We start from the raw sequence: 21,841 nt of genomic DNA, 5'->3' as shown, positions 1-21,841 counted from the left end.
TAATTTGAACTAAATTGGGCATTATCTCTACCTAGCAATATGTCCAGTTGGTAATTCCAACAAAAGGATACGGAACGCTTGGCCTTTGCTTACTGTATAAATGTACTGACTCTTCATTTACACTAAACCATACGGGCTTAGCTGGAAAACCATTATCTAGCCAGTATGTGTGTATTGTATGAAACTCAAGTATGGGTTTTGTCAGTATTTTGCTTGTAGCCTTAAAATCTGATTTTTAATTTTTTTTTTAAAAATGAAGCTTTAGTTATGGAAATGAGCTACCATGTCTGTTCCATAGGATATTTGTCACAAAGAGGAAGCAAACTGTCTTCTATGTTGGGGTTGCTGTGTTGTGTAGCAGACAATAGGCTGTTGCAGTAGCTGAGCCTTGAGGATGTCCATGTTTTTATTAAAACTGGTTCTGCTGTGGCCAAGAAGAACATGTCATATGTATTCATGTGAATCTGTGTTATTTCTTTTTAATAAATGGTTGGAATGCTAGAACAAAGCAGTGTAGAGTACAAATAATTGGTTTTTTGTAATGAAGACCAGAAGTATGAAATTTCAAAACAACTGGACTCTATGTAATGAACAGAATATCTTTATAAAGATGTTTGTGAGACTTGGGAAATTTTAATATGAAATTTCATGGTGAATCAGAAACTGGTGCTATACTCTGCCAGGCCAGGAGTCTTGAGCTCAGGGAGCCCTTAGCCAAAGTGCTCTTTTGCACTTAAAAAACCTTCACCTGCATGAAGTATTGGGGGGACCAGGGGGCATTTAAGCAATATATTATGTTGCAGTGAAGCTGTTGAAAACATTATTGCAGAAGACAGCTAATGTAAGCTTTTCCTGCCTGTGACCCCCAAAGGTGGGAATTCAATATGTCTATTTATATCCAAACCATTTAACACACCATTTAAACCTGTCTTTCTCTCTGCCTGGCTTCATATGTGAAACCTGAGTGCAAATACTTTATTGAAGAGCTATAAACTTGCTCTCCATTGACAAATTCTGATCCTAGCAGCCACTGAAGGACATCAGAATTGCCTTTATGCTGCACAGCAGGAGCAAAAACCCTCCCTCTGTTCCTGTAACACTGAAGCTTATCCAGCAACTTTTGACAGAAGCCATTTACATAATACACCCACAAGCCAGCACCATTTAGGCAGATACAAGCTGAAGTATTTATTCAGCAAGTTGTAGGGCTTTATATTTTACTTTATTTTTATGGTATATTTTAATAATACTATTATATTCAAATGATAATTGATGTAATTTTTTTCAAGGGTATCTTTGTCCTAATTGCAAAAAACCATGGGTTTGGTCTTTAATATCTGTCTTTTTAATAGTCAACCTATTGCTTTAAGATTTTACTTTTCATTTAATTTTCAGAGGATTTATGTGGGGAGACTTTTGTGTTCAATGAGTTAAGTGGGGACTGTTTTGCTCCTCTGACCGGTTCCATATGAAAGCAGTTAAAGTGCTGGAATTGTTTACTGCCTAAACGGTAGTTAGTCAGCAGAGCCAGTACACCACATTTCTTTGCGGCTTTCAGTGGAAAATATTAAAACAGTCGCTCTTTCTCCAGTTATAGGATTTCTACGTTTTCAGCTGCATTAGTCACCAAACTGGCACAGCCATAACTGCAAAGACTGCCCCCAAAAAAAGAAAAAGGCGCTTTTTTTTTTTTTTTCGTGCCAGAGGAAGTTGCACTGGGAGCGGTGACTGGGTTCTCTGGTAAGTGTGACATGTGAGCATTACTAGGCATTTCACCCTGCCAGGCTGCAGTCGCTGCTCTCCAGGCTGCTGCTCAGGGGGAACGCTGCCGTGCCAGTGGCTTCTGCTCTGCTCCTACGGACTCGGACAACCAGGTTATTTTTTGAGCTTTGCAAGGCTATCTGCTGATTGTATAATTCAGTTTGTCAAGGAAAAAAACCTGATAAGCAGAAGCTCTTGCTGAAGAGGAGAATCTGGTTGGCGCAGTGACAGATGTTCGAATAAAGAAGTTGGCTCAGAGAAGACGTACGGGGTCTGATTTTTTTTTTCTTTTTTTTTTTTCCTCCCCCTCAATCTGAATGAAGACTATCATGGGAACCGCATTCACATGGTGATCAAAAGAAACACTTGAGTGATGAACTGCTTTTGCAGAAGTCGTCTAAGGCAGTAATTTGAGCTTTTGTGTGCGGTAGCTAGCTTGTTTTGTTGAAGCATTCCTCCTCAAGAGTATTTCTGCCTTGCGAATTCCCCGATGGAGAAGCCACAGCTACTGCCCGGTAAAGGAAAAATGAACGCTCCGCATTGCTCGTGTCCCTGATGGAGTAACACCGGCTGCGTCGCTATCGTTTGGGGAGGCTGGATTCCACCGGCAACATTATTCAAGGAGTTCATTGTCCCTGTGGTCTGACTCATCGCATGTAAATGTGCTGCAGCCGTGCTGCACGTTGCAGCTATTTTTCTTGCATGGGAAAGAATTATTTTCCTCTGAGCAGGTCCTGAATAGCTGCTGGAACCGAGATGCGTTTTTTTGGCCGGGCTGTTTGTGGCTTTGAGAGAGGAAGCTGTAGAACGGCAGGATGATCAGGGGGCGCGTTTATTTTCAGTCACCAGAAGGGCTGCGACGGTTGGTTTAGAACTGACCTTGCGGGAGTGGGGAATAGCTGCGGCCGCCTCTTTCGAGGCAATTGTTCCTTGTTCTGTCCTCGGTAGGACCGAGTCTTGTCTTCTGCAACAATGATTTCACTGTGGGGGTAGAAGGACGCTGTGGAAGTTGTGACATTAACAAAGACAAATTTGCTCGTGAAAGGACAGCTGTGTGCGACAGTGAGTGCTGTTCGAATGGAATTGGATCTTGGGATATTTTTATCAGCTGTTCCACAGTTTCGTTATTGTGGTTTCGATGCCTAGGGAATTTTTATTTTTAAAAGAACAACTTTTTTTCAGCAGTGTCTTGAACGTCTCAGGGTGCTTAAATCTGAAAAATGAAGTGTGAGGGGGGATTGGAATGTCCCTTTTTAAATGCAAATACAACAGCGGTAGCACTCGCAAGTTTGTGAGGGCATGTGAAACAGGTGAAAGTATTTCCTCTATGGTCCCTACTGCTATACCTGCCGTCTGGTTCCAAAAATACCACTTCTAGCATTTTTTTGTTTGCTTTTGCTTACTCAAACGGTTCGAATGAGTCGAGTCTGTATTGTTGTTTTGGAGGAGGAGGAAGATGATTCTCCCACATTTATTTCCAATTTGCCTCAGGAAAATTTATCTTTACGTCCATCGCCCTCTGGAAATGTGCTGGTAAGGCATGTTGTTTGTTGGCATATTTCCTGCTTATGATGCTGTCGCAAATACCAATAGTTATTTTCCTAAGATTAGGATGAATACATACAATGTTGAAACAAGACAAGGTGGTAAAATCTGCCTTACTAAGAATGGAAAAAGCTGAAACTTAGTGGTAGACTTTATATTTGCAAGGGGTCTGTTCTTTTTCATACAACTTTATCTGTGGTGCAGCAATAAAAGGTCTCAACTCTTGTGTAATGGCAAAGGGTTTTTAGAAGGCTTGGAGAAATGTATTTGAAAGAAATGGGTTTTCCCTGCTCCACTCCTTAATTCAATGGTACATTTGTGCAGTACCACAGATGTGATCACTGTATTGTAATAATATACTGTGTTTATTTTGAGAACTGATAGAGTATATAGTTAAGCAAGAGAAATTCTAAGCTAAAATAAAAATTAACATAAGTCACAATCTTGATATAACTGTTAGATTCAAGGTACCACTTTCTAGAAATTATCAACAGTGGGGGTTATGCTTTTATTGCTTCAAATTATTTTATTTTTTCAACTGACTGACTTAAATCTTGCTAGTATACCTCAGCAGCTTTTCTTACTTACTAAGAAATCCTGCTATATTTAGTAATAGATATGCCTGTGTGAATTTGTTACCATGCTTATCTGATGCACTTTGCTTTCCCACTCTGTCTAAACAGGTGAAAGACTTGCAGTAACTTTAGTCACTTGCTAATGCAAAAGGGCATTGTTTGTTTATGCTATATAGAATTTGCAGCACATAAGAACAACCCTAATGTTATTATGAGGTGTTCCCTTTTCAGCTTTTTCAGCTGTTATAAGCTTGTCCTCTGGACTCTTTTTTTTTTTCTTCCTGTCTTTTATATATTGTCAGTGGCTTAGATTATGTCTGTGTGTTTGAGGCTTTTAGAACTTGGAATTTCTTTGATTTTGAATACTCTTGCTGGTTTCTTTATTTCACTGCCTGGGATGTTGTTTTATCATTATCTTGTGTTTCTGTTATGTATCAAAAAACTGTATGTGTATCACAAAAACCTAAAATGGGGGTTTATTCTGTGTTTTTGCTTTGTTTCAGCCACCATTGGTTCAAGCTATATTTAATGGAGATCCTGATGAAGTTCGAGCACTAATATTCAAGAAAGAAGATGTTAATTTTCAGGTAAAACCAAAAATCATTATCTTTGAATATGTTTTAATTTTGTTTTGGTATAGCTTTTAGCTGTACTAATCACTTTTAAACTGCTAATTCTTGAGCTGTAAATTTATGTACTGAGTAAAGCCTATACTGGAAGCAAGAGTATAGCTTTGCGGGTTTGTGTTGATGGTAAAGACCTAATTCTGTATTCTTTTCAAATATTAGTAAATGTTAGTAAATGTTAGTTCTGCAGTGCTTAGGTAACTGAAAAGTTTGTTTATACAGTTGCATCAACCTAACTTACAGAAAGTTAGACTGGTTAAGTGTGATGCTATGTAGACTTCTCTTTAAATTGAATACAGCATATAGTATACATTAGACAATTATAAGAAAATAGTAAAGTTGTGGTTTCAGTAGGTTGGTTTGATAATGGATTTTAAAAAGGGAAGCCCAAGGATTATATTAGTATAAATGAGAAGTTGGATTTATATGTCCTATTAGTGGTGCTGCAAACTCAAGCACTGCAGGTGTCAAAATTGTACTGAAATGAAACTGAGTTTGTTCCATTGGGTGAAATTCAAGATTTGAATAGCATATAGTTACTGTATTGCTATTCAAATTCTAGTTCTAATGTTTGACACTATGCCAGATAATATAGCATAAACTCTTTACATGGATTAGAAATTACTTTGATTGTTATAGCAGACTGACACAAACCATTTAGGGCTTAGTGCTACAGGAATATATGTACTCTGTATGACCCCTATGTTTCTGTTCCAAATGCATCAGAACAAGAGTGATGTTTAAAGACAAAGGCTAACATCTAGATGCTACCTAGTGGCCCATTTAAGACTGTGATAATTGTTTACACTTTCTTCTGGAGAGATGTAAACCAAAAACCAGTATTTAGTTTGGTATCTCTATTTTGACATGTAAAAGCATTCTGCAGAATTTGTAGCTGAGAAATGCCAGCTGAAAAATCCCAGTATAAGGGAGTCTTGAAGAGCTTGAGTAGGACCCTATGCAAGCAAACTTACTGTCCAATCTAAAGTTTTGTTTGATAAGGTTAGACTTTTTTTTCTCTTTCGATATTTTTGTATGTCCTTAAGCAAGGTTGTGTGATGAATTATATAATACGAAAATACTTAATGTTCTCTTTAGTTATGAGAGCATTAGCTGTGTATCCTTCTACATGTGTATGCTCTGCTCACACTGCCACTTTTATTTTTAAAAGGTGGTTAGTCAGTATTGTTTCTTTATATTATCCGTGTGTTGAAGTCAGGTTTAGCATTCATAGCTATGGAGCTTGTAAACAAAGTTAAGTTTAGTATCTTTCTGTGTTTTTTTAATTATCTATTACAAAAACCTCTGCTGGATTTCAGTATGTGTATGTGGTAGTGGTTTTGGGTTTTGTTCTTTCTCAAATTTTGTTGAACAGTTGCAAATAAATAGAAAGTCAGCAGATGTGCTTAAATAGGAAGGCTTGTAATTGCTTGCTGCCTTTGAAGAGAGTTACTTCATGCTGCCAGGTAGTTATATTGTAGGTGGAATAGTCAAAATCTGGAGAGTTTTATGTTATGCTTATTTTTTATTAATTCCATTCTGTTTATACACCTTCCTTTAACAGCATATATGCACTGTAGTGTAGGAACACCCAAGGTGTAGTTAGAATCCATGCATGACAAATATGTAATTTTTTCACAGCCACCTTCTTCAGCATTGGCAGATGCTTATCATGCATGAGCACTGTTTCACACCATGGCAGTCCTAGTCTACTACAGTATTTAATATTATATTTACATTTATCCCTTAAATGCTGTTTGTTGGAACTAAGCAAGCATATGAATTTTCCCATTGTCTGATAGAAATGAAGTAGACTGCCTGGTGGATTTTTCTTTGTGTCTGTCTGTGTGTGTATTTTGTTCTTTTCCTTGGGTTTTTCGTTGGCTATATGTACTTGGCTGGAGATAATATATCTCTGCGTAGTCTAGGTCCAAAGTTTTTCCCATAGTTATGTGTTACAAATTGTTGTAGACAGGAGGGGAAAAGTGAAGAAAATGAAGTTATTCCTACCTATTTATATTTACTAAAAAAGAGAAGGATTATGATATACTGTTTTGACCATTGTGGATTGTATTAGACCAGTGTATATGTTGGATTTTTTTCCACTTTGCTATCCAAGTGCTTCAGTACAGTTGTTTGAATTCCAGACTCATTTCCTCCAATGCCTCTGAAGAGTCATTTCTCCCTCTGAAGAGTCATTTCTCCCTCTCAAGAGCAACTAATTATTTTGCAGTTTGTATTCTAATAGTTGAGATTCCTTCCATCCTCCCTTCCCCTGTGCATGGGCTGGACTCTGTAACTGGAGACTTAGCAGTGTTCTGTGAATTAATTTTGCCCAGAAGTGAACTGAAGATAGAGCTGTTGTACATTTTTGTTGTGACAGTGATATGCATCTAGGAAAATTGTTAGTGATGAAATGTGGGTAATTTTTTCCCTTCTATTATCATCCAACTTAATTTACCTCCTTGCTTTTATGATGTTTTATCTTTAACATTGGCTTAATCACAATTGGCTTAATTCACTTTTAAAGCTAAGTGAATTGAATCTGTGTATTTGGCTTCCCAAAGCTAGGCTGTGGTAACTGCTTGATGTTATGGTAGTATCGAAATATTGCATCCAGTTTGGACTGTATTAGAGCATTACTCTTAAAACAGATGATGTCTTCTACCATAGTGTTATATTTAGAGACATTCTGAAATGGGTGGTCTCTCATAGCATGAGTTGCTGTGTCTAACTGTAAGTTGTACAGATGGCAAATGGACTATTTCAGGAAGAAGATTGTTCTCTGTTGATGCCACACCAGTCTCTTGAGTCACAGGCTCAGTTTAGTTTTAGAAAGTATGAATTGTATTCTGTCTGCTGTTGTAATCTTTTGTGAAGAAAGAGCAAATTGAGTTTATCCCTGTCTGCTTAAACTGTGGTTCAAAAAGCCTTACCTTCTCTGCAACATGGAAATGTGCAGATTTTATAGATAAAACTGATTTATAGGAACTTTGTTCAAATGGATTGTTTGGAAGGTGAACTCTCCTGAGGCTCTAATTAATGGAAAAAACAGAAGGGAAGGGATTGCTTCTCCCTCCTCTTTCCCCAAGAAAGCTTGAGAAACTGTAGCTGCTTGTTTCATGAATCAGGCTTAAATCACACACATCCCATATGTCAGACTGGTTAGTTTCTTTTATATACATGGCTTTTGCTATGCTCTGTATGTATATGTGTGTGTATATATGTATGTTTAAAAAAATGTTATTATTTCTTGGTATCATCCTGAGCTTTTGAGACTTGACAGAAAGGAAAATCTTGCATTATAATGTACACATTTAATATTTCTATTAGTTAATGGGGATCCTCAACGTTTCCTGCTCTTGCTGATTAGATTAGTGGGGCTGGTTTGAATTTTATGTACTTCTCAGCAGTTAGTTTTAGCTAACTAAATTATTTCAGCATTGCATTTTATAAATCAGTGTTCGTTTGAGCTTTTTTTTTTTAAAGATTTGGAGGCCTGTTACTGTTGTAAACTGTGCCATTTTTGTTTGTAGTCAAAGCTCCTACGATGTATGTTCAGTTTAAAAGATTGTGAAAATGGAATATTTCTTCTCAGCCATTATTTAAGAATATAATTCTGTGGAGGGAAGACCAGTGCATTGTCAAAAACTGATTTAAAGGTTGCAAATCTGACTATTGATTGTTCAAAATCAGAACAATTTTTCCTTATCTTAGACCTAAGGCCTATTAGGATACTATTTTTTGCTAGGAAAATTGATAGTTTGGGTAATCCAATATGCAGTTTTTAAAACCCCATTGCACTTGATCTTAGCTGAGGGGATAAACATCTGATCCTCTCTGGAACTGCTGTCAGTGTGTCCCTTGCTCTTCTCATGCTAAAGCCAAAAAAGCACTTTTTTTGAAGCAATCCCAAAATCACGCCAATCTCTCTCTGTTCAAAAGTGCTCACTGTTCCTATTTGAAATAGTAATACCGACATATGTGACAGGTGATTTAAACATGAAACACCTGTATCTTACTTTATATTGTGCTTTGTGAGACTAAAATAGATTTAAACTATGACACATTCTAAAGCTACTTTATATGTGAGTTGGTGTGTTTTTTCCAACATAAAATATAATAATGGAAAGTGAAATTCCTCATATTGTACCGTTACAGCCATTGGTACTCTGGAGCCATCAGGATTATCTGTATAATTTCTATTCTGAACTATTGGCCATCCAGCACAGTTCTTAATTTAATGTCTCTTTCCTGTAGTAAGTAACCACAAAGTAAATAAAAATTCACCTGGGTTACTATTTTGTGAAGAAGAGGAAAAGAAACCCGATAGAATGAAATGATCTCCTGTGTGCCCTCCATAACCCCCACCTGTATTAGACAGCAATGAAGTGTTGCCCATAAAGCCCGTGTTTTGTTGGTGGGATTGACAAGGTGGATGATCCTGTAGCACCAAAGTGCTAGGTACAAACAGGAGAGCTAAGTTTATGTGTCTGACTGGTATTTTGAGCAGTAGGGTTGCTGTGTGGATGACTGTTGTGGTTGAGGTGTGGGCTCCATTCCCAGTCCTGCCAGATGTGGGTTTGCGGAACTTCTTTGTGTTATTTGCGTAGTAGTACAATGCTGCTGGATGTTGTTCTAGGGTAAAATATGCATCTTATTTGATTTCCTTTTTTTGTTTGTTTGTTTGTTTTGTTTTTTGTTTGTTTTTTTTTGTTTTGTTTATCTTACTCTGCAGGTCATTGCATATACTGAAAGAGCAAGAAAATTGGTTTAAGTCTAGTGACAAGTCTAGGACTCCTCATACAGCATCAGATCTGGGTACCAGGAGAATTAGATTATTGAGGGTGTCAAATATACTAGTAATTTAAAAATGAATAATGAAAATTAAAGTTTAAAAGGCAGTAAAGATTCTTTGTGATGATAGTATTGGTCACCAAAGTCCTAAAAGAGGTTAAACTGAAAAAATAGATCATAAATGTATGGTCACCTGGCTTTCATCTTTATACTTAACCTTATCAGCTGAAGTACTGGAGTAACAGGTGTTTTTCTGCATACTTGAGAGAGCAGTGTAGAACAGGAAAGCCTGAATTACCTGGCTACAATATGGAACATTCTACAGAATTTAATATGGTTCAACGTTCTGGTCATACAAACGAATCCTATACCTATTTGATACATTAAAAGAATTTTCTTATATGTCTTTCTGTGGAAAACTATAATTGCTCTCTAATTCAACAATTATTTTGAAATATCTCTCAGTGTAAAGAACCTTATGTAAAAAAAATCATGAACTTGCTTGAAAACAGATAAAATGAAAACCATAATGCATAGCGAGGTAAAAATAATTATTAGGTATTTTCTTACCTTTGTGTTCATTATCTTTCTGTAACCAGTTATTTTACCAATTAATAATATGGATTTTTTTGTTTGTTTGTTTTTTTAAAAAATGTACATGCATACAACTACAAGTATAAATTCACTTCCGTTTGACTTAACTATGCTTCTAAAAACCTCTTTCTGCATTAATTGCCACGTGTAAAGTGTTTTAGCTGTGCCTTTTGTTATCAGTGCCTTGTTGTTAAGTGTAAGAATTTGCTGGTTGGGGCAACTGAAAGAAGTCCCTCAAAGCAGGTTAATACAGGATGCTTTTCAAATAGTGGTAGTTGATCTGCAGTACCTTGTTTCTGTGCTTTTGATGAGGGCAAGGTTCAGGGAGGGTGTTTTAAACAAGGAGTGAAAATAGTTTGGAGAACAGGGGAGCAAAATGACAGTTTTGCTCAGAGATCTGCATGGACCAGATAAAGGCAATGGGAAGACAGGCATGTCTGAATGGTGCTCCTTTCCACTTCAGGAGTGCTGTGACCATTGATCAGAGAAGGGTTTATTCATAATGATTTGAGATTTGGTCCTCTCAGAGTGTGTTTGCAGGGAAATAATTTTCCAGGCCAATTCATACCTCTTGTTACTCGATAAAGCTTCTGGCAGTCAGAGCAAAGCCACCCTCTGGTTTTTGTACCTAAACTGGTGAGAATAAATAGTAGTTAAAAGCTATTGTAATGTAGCAGAGGCTAAGCAGGAACTGTGCACAGTTTTTAGCTCTTCAGGCTGTGTTTCTGAAGAGGTGAGATTATGGGTTTGCTAATCAGTCTGTTTGTCCCAGACATGCCTCACATCCAGTGTTGGTAACTATTTTGTCGGGTTCCAGCAGGCAAAGTAGACTATTTACATGAAGGACTTTGTCATTGGCAACTGAAGTTGGCAACAAGAGCTCGCACTAACATATTTGTTACTGTGAAGCAGCATCTTATTGTATTCCCTGGCAGGACAGACATAATGTTTGGTTTGCTGATTTGAATGTGAGGGAAGAATTAAAAAGACACACAGAAAATAGTAAAATATTCTGACAAGCCCAGGTTTTTTTTATTTTTTTTAGTTCCTATTTTAATAGGTCAGGTTATGAACTTTTCATTTCTTAACTGTGACCATTGCTAGAGTTTCGATCTGGCGTGGTTTTTATTTTCTAAAACTATTGGTTACTTTTTTTAATTGAGTCTTTTGCTAATTTAATTAGCTGCAGGCAAGCATTTAATAAAGAGACACTATAGTTATTGTAACTTGAACTATCTAGACTGACACTGTGAAAATGTAGCTGCAGTAAAATTTTGGAGGAGTGCGCAATTTAGACCTATTAAAATGAATTTAAAATTTAAGGTCTTCTTTCCAAAAATGTTGTAATATCCTGAGCCTCTAATCTATATTATTTATCTATTTGAAATTCTGTTCAACGTTGAAGCTGTTTCTTTTTCCATTAGAAAGGTTTCTGTTTGGATGAATATAATTTGTAATCTCTTTTTATTTTCAATTTGGAGTGTAGCAGAATTTAGGGGATAAAATTACAGGTACTTGTGAGTTGGAAAGACTTTTTAACATGATGAGAACATAGGATGTGTTATAACTTAGAGTTTGGTACTAGTTATTTTAATTCAGTTTCATCCTTTGGATTATTAAACACAGGGATTCCCTGTAAGTTTTCCTACAAATAAGAACTCTGTATTGAAAGAAGACATATATACTTGCAAATAAGAACTGTATATTGAAAGAACACATATATACGTGTCTATGCCTATATATAAGTGCATACCACTTATATAAAAAATTTGAGCTTATATATTTTTTTTTAAAGTATGGTTGCTTATCTGGTGTCAACAACAGAAGGCATATAAAGAAAGGACAGAGAGAACAGTCCTTTGAAGTAACTACAGGAGGTCAGAGAGGAAATAAAACATTCCTGTATAAACAAACACTAATAAAGAGAATTCCTCCAGTAAAATAGACTGCTGAGAAACACAGACCTTTACTCAGGGCAGCAGCTGCTGCCTGGCAGCCTCTGCCTGGAACCCAGCTTCAGATGCTGGAGCAGAGGCCAAGAATTCTCATATTGGGCAAAGGGAGGCCTGTGAGACCTCAGAAAGAGCAGGTGAACTCATGATGGGCATAAATCACAAACTAAGCTCTGTGTACCTTCATACCCGTCTGCTAACTTCTTACTGAAGGATTTTTATTATTATCTAAATAACAATAATTATACCTATCTCTTGCTCAGAACAGATCTCTATTAAGAACTGAGAGAGCATCTGTAATTAGATAGAGGCATTTAAAATAGTTGATGGCTTTATTTAATTTGATATGTTTTCATTTTGGGTGAGGTAAATGTAAATATATTTTGCAAATGTATGGGAGAGAAGAAAACAGTATATAATCTCAGAGACTAATGGTGGTGCTCATCTTCTCTATCCTGCTTGCCCACAGACTTCTAATAAAATAAAGCTCTAGAGCAAAAGCAAGATATTTCTTTCTCCTTAAACTTTTGCTTGGACTTTTGTCCAACGTGCATGTCAATGCTTCCTGCTTCTAGACAGTCTCTGTACTAAACTTTCTAAATGTTTCCACCACAATCAGGAACCCCCATTTCCTATGTGATCAGCCTGACGAAATGATGAGTCATATGAGACTCTCCTGCTTTATAACATGTCCACTTAATTGAAATTTCTTTGTATTTGAAAAATAGAAGGAAGATTCTGTGAAGAATTCTGGTTTTAGAGAGAGTGTTTGTGGCCTTGTGCAGACAGGAGCAGGTTGTGGCTGCTCAGAACTTGCAGCCATGCATCAGGTTTTAATGTGGAGCTGAACTCCACATTGAGTCTAGGAAGTCTAAGGAATTGGTTTTAGAAGGGCATTTTGTGAATAGCACAGGCCAATGTGTGTGGTGTTCCATTAAGAAGACACAAAGCTTGTAAAACACCTTGCCACTAAACATACTCAAATTTTAATGAGGTATTTTTAAAGTAGGAGGTGGAGTTGTGGACTACCATATGGGAGTGTCTAGGGTTTATTTTGTTAAAGAATTGAGTTCTTAATAACATGAATATTTGTGTTATGTATCTGAAGAAATAAGAAGAAACTTTTGCTGCAGGGAATGTAGGGAAGCTTTTTCTACAGGAAAGCTGCTTCTGCTTCTAAAGGATTGGATATTAGGCTGTTTGATCCATTGATCTGAAACCTGACTGATTCCAAAAATGGAGAACTTAGGAGGCTAATTCTTCCAAATGTAGTGGGAACTTGCTGCCACTTGTATATTGTAAACAGTATCCACTAGATACTCAAAGCAGACTTAAATTCATAATATAGAAGTTATTTACTGTAACTTAACTTTAAAGTTGTGGATTTCCTGTTCATTAGTGTGGAATGTTTTTCAAGCCTGTTATCTGTAATGATTAATCAGATATCTTACTTTCTTTTTAGTGGTTTATACTGAATCATCTTTTTCAGCTTCAATATTAAGTGCATCCAAATGGTGTTGAGTTCCTCTTCTGGTGTAGAAATAGATTCAAGATGTTTTAAATACAAATGTATAATTAGGCATTTTTCTTCAGAATTGAAATGCTTAATGAGAGAAACCTTCCAGTTCCAAGAGGAATAATTCCTTGCTTCATGTCAGTAACACTCTAATTAGCCTCTGCAAATGAGATTTTCAGATGTATTGAGTTATCACTCCTATTAGAGTGATACAAACAAACCTTCAACTGAGCTATGGGATAATCTGACTGACATCAGCAAATTGCTACTCAGTACAGCGGCTTTTGTGGACAGTAGCTCTCAAAAAGTTACCATTGCAAAGGATGGGACTCTCTGAAAAGAATATTGTGCTTACACATGTCATGGTGCTGCCTTGTGCAGGTAATGAGAATTATTCTTTAGAGACTTCAGTATGAATTAATATTAGGTTGGTGTGCTACTCAGGCTAACATATCCTCCTTCTCATCAGGTCTAGTAAGCTTGCCTAGTTCTATGCTAATGTGGTTTTACTGTTTGCTAAACTGGGCAAAAGAGCTTGGATGTCTGCATGGCAATGTTTTACTGTATTGTCTGAAGTCTGAATTTCTTTTACAGTAATTGGGGATTTGAGAGACAGGTTTTGTTTCAGTCGCTGTTATTTCTTCAACATTGAAAAATTGTCATTGATGTAGAGCACCATGAATAATTAGTTAAAATTTAAAAGTGTTTCAAGAATTTTGTGTTTGAGTCTCCAGTATGATTATTAGTGATAATGATTTTGTAGATCATGTCTAATTGGCCATTTTACTTTTAGTGATTACTGCTTAAGATTGTAACCTTCAAAGCATAATAAAAGTTCTGCATTTCCTGCTGCTTTTACAAAACAAGCTAGAGGCAAGGTCTTGAATAGTTAGAGCTTACTGGAGTTACTCCTGCCAGTTGCTGTGCCTGACATGCAAAGGATTGGCATTTGAGAACAGAACATCCCCACAGAAAGAGCAGAGAAAAGAAAAAAAGTTCAGTAGACTTAATGTGCATTAGCTTCCAACATGGACACAGTCATTAAAGAATGCCTTACTGGTAAAAGCAAGATAGGATTTGAATTTACTGATTATTTGTAGTAATTTTCTGGGAGAAAACTCTTTATGTGTATGCAACATACCTTTGAAGAAGACAATTTTCTCCACCTTGCAAACAGTTGAATCTATCTTACATATCTGCTGTGGAATATCTAATATGCTATCAGTAAACATAATTTCCTTTGTCCAGTTTGGCCCTTCATGGCTCTACATGAGGTAGATAGGCATTTTAAGTTCCTTACATCTACTTCAATAAAGGATGGATGTATATCAAAAATGGTGAAAAGAAAGTGTTTCTCATTTGTTTCTGTGTGATGTAGGGAGGGCTATCCCATAAATGCCCGAGGAGAGGACTCTTGTTCGCTGTTGGTAGGACCCGAAAAGGCTTGTACTGTTGTCAGGTGAAATGAACTGGAAGGTCACTGCAATGAGATCTTGCTGAAGAGTATGCCCTAAAAGTTCAGATACAATGCCTGTCTGGATTATGAAGTTTGAGGGGGTATTTTCTCAGGCCTATGATATCAGCCTGTGCCTTTCTGTCTCCAAAACCTGTGATATTCTGTTCTCTTTTCAATCTTTTAAAATCCTACTTTATTATTATCCTTCCTGATCATTAACTTAATTTCAGTTTTTATTTGCATGAAATATGAGTTATATGCATGTGTGTATACATAATTATGGTAACTTATAAATTATATGATGCTGACTTCTTATCTCAAAGGTGTGCAAATGTCCTGCCTTAGTCGCTGCAAGCTCTTCCTATATGACAGTGATCTTCTAAGCTTATCCTGTGTCCACTTAGCCTAAAAAATAGTCCAGGTAAGATACTATGATCCTAAGGTAGCCAGCAGTTTTAGAGGAGTTTTGATCCTCACTAGCAGAGGCTTTCTGTTGGGTTTCTTTTGTGATCAGTGTGGGGACTTCTCATTTTCTGTTGTAGACCCTTATTGGGTGGAAGTTTTTCTTACTCTCATTTTACTCTCCTTCTTCAGAATAGATGTATTCTGCAGGATTTTTCTTGCCTCTGTATTAGCACATTAGATTGTGTTATATGCTATTTTGAGTTCCTTCCTTAACAGAAGGACTTTGCGTGTGGCAACTAGATGACTTTACTTTATGAAACTGTTTAACGTAACACACACCAAGAAAATGTTTTTGCTTGCTCCAAGAAGAGGTGCCAAGACTATAGACCTGAAAACCAGATCTTTTCCTGTCAGCAAGACAATGCAGTTAGTGAGACAATTATCTGTTTTACATGGGACGATGTCATTCAAGCACTTGCCTTTGCAATGAAAAGGGCAGAAACCCCAGCTTTTCTGAACAAAAGTGTCAGTGGCCTGAACGTAATGTGCTGGATTTAAACTGTGTTGGAGATGTGCATACCTTACCTAGTGTGGTGTGTGATCTTTCACTGGAGCATAAACAGAGCCTGTATTGTACTGTTTTCTCTCTTGGCATATTTTCTTATTTGTGTCCTCAAACATTACAGATAGATGACACTGTAAGACGAGGCAGTCAGTGTCCCTCAATGCAGCCCACTCTGCAAGCACGGGCTGAGTTATGTAATGTGCTCCACATCACTGTGCTCTCATTATGGAAAATCCATTGTTTTTTCATTGTTTTTTCAGAAATAGTTTCACAGTTAATTGTTTTTCTTCCCAGCAACTGCATTCTGATTTAAAGCTGGGGTTTTCTTCTGCTATATATACCAGGTAAATGTTTACAAATCATATACTTGGCATTTGGGAAGGGTAAAGCCAAGGTAAAGTATTTTTAATGATATGTTATTGGTTTGGTTTTTTGGGGGTGTTTTTATGGTTTTGGATTTGTTTTTTGTGGGTTTTTTTTGTTGAGGGTTTTTATATATAGCTGAGTTCTGAACATTGTAGAGGTTTATGGGTGGGTATTTTTTTATTTCAATTAGTTTTTTTTGTTCTCTTCCTCACAGTGATCTAATATATCAATGAATAGTCTTGGTCCTAAAGATTGCTCTATTTTTATTCCTGAGTTAAAGTAAGGAAAATACATCCAAAATGTTTCAGCTGCACTGTGAGATCAAGTTGCTCTTACCAAAGAGTACAGAATAGCTCTTTATTCATTCCGTGTATTGGGCAAGAATTCAGTAACCTTTAGTAGTAATAAATGGGACCAAATTCTTGTTGTTGGAACTTTCAGTGAAAAGGAGCAGCTCACAAAACCTGCTCAGTTATTCAGATCCTTATCCAATACCCAAATGAATGCTTGAATTCACCCACAAGGAATCCTAGCCTTTATAATTTAGCCAAAAACATTTATATGTTATGTAAAAACATCTACATAGCATTTAAAAATGTTATGTAGATATCTTTATAGAACAAGCACCTAGGTCCAACTTTTCTTACAAGCTGTGCTTGTTCAGTGTACGGGTTCAAAAACCTGACCAGCAGAATTTTAATGGCAACATTACAAAACCTGCAGGGAACATAAAGGTTAAAGGGTATGTGAAGACATCTATTTCCAAAAAGCACCCTGACTTATTATTTTCAAAAAAAGAAAAATTGAAGATAGATGTTTTTGAGGTGAATTACTTGGAAGTGGAAAAATACAGAGATGTTTAGTTGTTTCAAAATCTGCTTCTTGAAATACTTGACTACAAGTCAAAAAATCTTCTTGCTGTGTATCTCTCTAGTTGTGAGAAATAAGGATAAAATGTCTACCAAAACATCTCAAAATAACTTGTATTTTTTTTAAGTGTACATGTTGAAATGAGAAATTTTTACTCTCATTTTCTGATTAAGAGTTTAACTGGCTGTGAGGCCTAGCAGTCATAATCTTAGATGGAGTTTGAAGCTCAATAGCTGTTCCTTGTTCTAGATGTGACTCACTTTTCTTCATTTTTGTGTGTTTTTTCTTTGGGGACACTGTTTTAAGAGGACAGGGCTTCAAACAGTTACACCTGAATGATGTTCTGTGCCTAATTCTTGTGATGTAAGACAGCTAGCATTTTAAGTTAACTCTTCTATTAAAAGATGTCTGGAATAGTGTTATTTAACAACATGAATGGTTCTTAACTTCTGGTTCCTTTTTTACCAATCTTTTTTTGGAGTGTAGTGTCAAATTATATTTGAAATTGCACTTCCCTGAGTTGCTATGGACATGAAAGTTTGGGATTCAATAAAAGTTAGAACAGCAAACTTTCTCCTGTCCTCTTCCTCTCAAGTTGTTCTGCTGAATGCCAGTATTAAAGACTAGACTGTCTTTCGGACAAGGGCAGTTTGACGTCTGATGTTTGCTCGTGTAACTTGGACTTTTGATATTCTTTATGCAATTTTTATAAAAGGTGTTTTCAAGTGTTGGTTATAAATACTAGAAAGATTCTGTTTCTAAAAAGGAATTTTTAATTGGTTGAATGTAGGTTAATATTCCAATATAATATGTCACTATCATATATATGAATGATATTTTTTCTGCAAAAGCTTAATTTTAAATGATTCCCACCAGATTGCTTTTAGTGTTCAGGCATTTTAGAAATGAACCAAACTTCCAATATGCTTTTTATTGATAAGTTTTTACATTGTGTACGAAGTGTATGTAATGGTTCAGTAACGATAGAGGTTTGTATCAGTTTTAGTGTTATTATTTGAATAGAAACAAATAATCATTGGCTGAATGGGAAGTAAATTATTTTCCATGGGTTTTAGTGCTGTTCTGTGAACTTGAGCTTTAAATTCAGTCACAGAAATTCCATTTTAAAAATGCCTAGAGGCATCAGCATATAAGAGGAATTGCAAAGGACGTCCAGACAGCAAAGCCATGCAATGGCCATTCTTTCTTGCCTCCTCTTTGGTGGGGATTCTCATTTGTGGGCATGCAATGTGGAATGCTACAGATAGTATTCCACAATACAGATAGTATTGTTCTGATCTCCTCTAGATAAAGGTAAAACTCAAATGTTTGACCTGCCTTTTTTCTGTAAAACCTTAAATACTCCCCCAGTTTTGTTAGGGAAGAAATACAATTTCCTGGGATGTTCCAGTAGTCAGAAAAGGAAAGAACAGTTGTTCGGTTATGAAATGCCTTCTAATTGGTCACTGTTGTTATAGACTCTGAAACTCCAGTCTGTGATACTTATTTTTTTCCCCTCAGACTTTCACCATGGCAGATACCCTGTTGTCCCAGGGAAAGAGGTTTACTGACCAAGGTCCATTCTGTTGTTCTTATTTGTTCAGTTGTCATGGTGGAAGTGTGAATATGGCTCGATAGTTTTTATAGCCAAATTTCTTAGCCTTTTATCACCACCATAGGTAATTAAATCAGAATAGATCAGATTTTTTACTTTCTGTATTTTTTAATGCCACTCAGCATGAGCTTCCCTCTTCTGCCCATTCACCCAGACAAGTTAAACTTCTATCCAGTTTCTGAAATATGCCCATATGCAAAATCTGTCCATTTGCAGTTGCTGACTGTTTGATTTTTGATATTTGGAAAATCAGTTTTTGGAGAGGAGAGTTAGTGTCTCCTTTGCAATCATACAGCTAATAGTCTTTTCTTCTAACATGCTAGAAGTACAGTGCTTGCTGGTTGCTTTATGTGTCACTGTAGATCCACTAAAAATGATCTGGTTATGAGATTTTATTTTTTTTATTTTTGTTCCTTGTGGCAATTTAGAAAGTTGTGAGTTTGTGTTCTTCAGAAACATGCGTGCTTAGAATGACTTACGTTCAGGTAAACTTTTGGTCTTTCCCAAAGCAGTGCTTTTATGACCTTTTTGTAGGTGCTTTGTAGTTCTCTTCTGACTTACATTTTATTTTCTATTGTATACCTACCTCTGCCATCCACTTTTTTTAAGGTCTCCGCAAGCTCATGGTGCCACAAGTGGCACTCATGAAATTTAGTGGTTTAGTCCATGGTGTGATGGTTTTTTATTATTGTTGTTGTTATTATTATGTAGAATCAAGTCAAAGAGCATGCACTATTAAATTGGTACTGAAGATCTTAACTAGAAACAACACTGGGGTTTGGCAGATTACAGCTGACGTGCCCCCTGTTGCTGAAGCCACTTTGTTTTCTTGTTCTTTACAAGAAAGGCCTATTGAGTCATTGGTCACTGCTGTCTTAATGAGCAAGAGGGCGAAGGTTCCTCCCCAGTTTTTTTTGAGGTCTAGATTTATTCTGCCCCAAGAGATGGCCTGTAGAAGATATGCCTTGAAATGTAATGTGTAATGGTAAAGTCTTACTAGTGAAAGTTTAATACTGGGCTTTCAAAAAAAGTTTCTTTCAAATGCAGTACAAGTGTTCATACAAATAGTCACATGAGCATTAGTTCAAGAAATTAATGAAGTCAGCATGACAAATCTAATCCTTTCAACTATGATGTATCTATTATTTGCCTTCGAAGGATACATCGTGGTTAGCTATGTAGTAGCTGTTATTGCTGTTTTTACTGGCATGCTTTCTTCCCCTTTTTAAGCATGCAGAAGACCATTAGTGTGATTTGTTAGCTTGCTCTCTATATTGGGTATACATCTTAAATTTGAAATATGGTGGGAAAATAGAGGTCTGCTTCCAAAAAAATATGTTAAATAAAATCAGTTAGAAATGTGTTAAATTTTGACAATGCAAAGTTCTGTGAATTGACTTAAGAAATATTGGGGGAAAATCCAAAGAAATAGCAGATGAATTACACTCAAGGTAGCGTAGGGATACAAAATTAATTTGTCACAGAATTACAAGCCTAGTACTTAATCTTTTTCTTCTTATTTAAGTTCATTAATTTTCAGATTCTAGTTTTGTGTTTTTAAGACACTACTGTGATTGAACATACTTCCAAAGAGTTAGTGACCTGGTTTAGAGAATTAAGTACCTAAAGTAAACTTTTGAGAAGTTTAAAGTTGAAATGTAAAAGCCAAATATTTAAATGTGTTCTTTTTTGTGTGGAGGAACAAAGAAATTCAGTTAGAGTATACAGTTATTCTACCAGATGATAATTCCAAAAACTGTAGCAAAATCTGCAACTGTGGTTCGGTGTTCTGGTGCTCCCAAGTGTAGCACTGGGGCTTCACACAGGGAGAGACCTCTGTGGTACTGGACCCTATGAGAGAATTAGAAATACTTTGTAATCATATTCTTAAACATTATCTGTGAACCCAGGAGTTACCTATCCTGCTGCTTGAAAAGTCATGTTTTTTAACTTAACTGAAAAATGCACTAAGTGTTATATTTAAAAATCGTTTCACTTAAAAGGAGTGTTTATTTAAGCTACTACAGGGTATGTTGGAATTGAAACTCGTTCAAGATTTATGATTGTGTATTTAGGGTTGATTTCTGCCAGGAACAGATGGCACTGGAAGCAGACAGCTGACAAGTCAACAGCACAAAACACCTACTAAATGATATTTTGTAAGTGCAGTCATGAACTAATGAGAGTATTTTGAAGTGTTATTGCAGAATTTAGTTTTGAAGAGCAGGTAGGCTAAAGAGGAGTTTTTATGAAGGGGTTTTCCAAAAAGTATTTTAATTGAAAGATTTTGGATCGATAGATGTTGAACTATTTGAAGGGGAAAATGAATTTTGCTCTTGGGGAAGCCGTGGACTGGTTACTGCAATCTTGCTGGATATGCGTGGGATAAGAAATCAACTTTCAAAGCATCTAGCTGCTTAAAAATCTCTCTGTACTTTTAAGTAGTTACTCTAAGTCAATTGCTGAGATAGCAAACCAGGAATAAACAAACAAACAAACAAACAAAAAAGCCAAAACAAATCAGGAATAAATTGTTGTGTCTCAGAGGACACTTACTTCTTTGAAAAGAGGTAGATTTGAAACCTGTGTCTTTAAATTAGCACAGATTTGTCCACTGTACAAGTTTTGATCCATGAAATAACCAGTGAATCAATTAAAGCTTCCAGTTTAGGTAAAATGAAACAAAGGTGGCCTTACTGTGGTTCTAGGTTAGGAGAGTTTATTAAGTACCACTATCCATGTCACCTTATTCCAGATTTGGGTTTAATGGGGTCATAAGGCCTTCTTCTATGAATTTCTCATGTTGTAATCCTTATACAAACTCCTGTGTAGAGGAAATGTTTGGAAAACTTAATAAATGAGCGTACTGCAAATGGAAGGATTATGTATTTTTCATGTAATGCAATCCAAAGGCAAATATAAATCTGATATTGGGCTTTTTGTGACACAGAACTATCATTCTGAAAACTGATTCCTTAAGGACTGAGCCCTCTTATTGCTTTTTGGTTTGTTGACAGCATTGACCAATATCTGGAATTAAACTTGGGAGTTTCTTATTGGAAATATGAAGTTCTTTGTTGTTTCTACTGGAAACAACAAATTTGAAAACGCTGAAAGTTCTCTTTCAGCTATGTAAAACCTGCCTAATGCAACTTGATCTGTTTCCTTACTTACCATTACAGCTCATTTAGGGTTGTA

At 36.3% G+C, this 21,841-nt stretch overlaps 1 protein-coding gene across 2 annotated transcripts in view; it reads left to right on the top strand.

Moving 5' to 3' along the window:
• The first annotated feature begins 1,781 nt into the window (after nt 1-1,781).
• The window catches only part of ANKRD28 (ankyrin repeat domain 28), a 58,689-nt gene continuing 38,629 nt past the window's right edge, over nt 1,782-21,841 (top strand). For both annotated transcript variants that reach the window (XM_017835492.1, XM_017835494.1), the window contains exons 1-2: nt 1,782-3,294; nt 4,385-4,468. In XM_017835492.1, coding sequence (XP_017690981.1) covers nt 3,178-3,294; nt 4,385-4,468 — 201 coding nt within the window. In that variant the 5' untranslated portion in view covers nt 1,782-3,177. The remainder of the gene's footprint in view (nt 3,295-4,384; nt 4,469-21,841) is intronic.

This window comes from Lepidothrix coronata, unplaced genomic scaffold, assembly GCF_001604755.1.
Source record: "Lepidothrix coronata isolate B3197 unplaced genomic scaffold, Lepidothrix_coronata-1.0 Scaffold258, whole genome shotgun sequence".
Taxonomy (NCBI): Eukaryota; Metazoa; Chordata; class Aves; order Passeriformes; family Pipridae; genus Lepidothrix; species Lepidothrix coronata.
The sequence above is the reverse complement of the archived record's forward strand: the minus strand, read 5'-3'. Positions and strand labels throughout refer to the sequence as shown.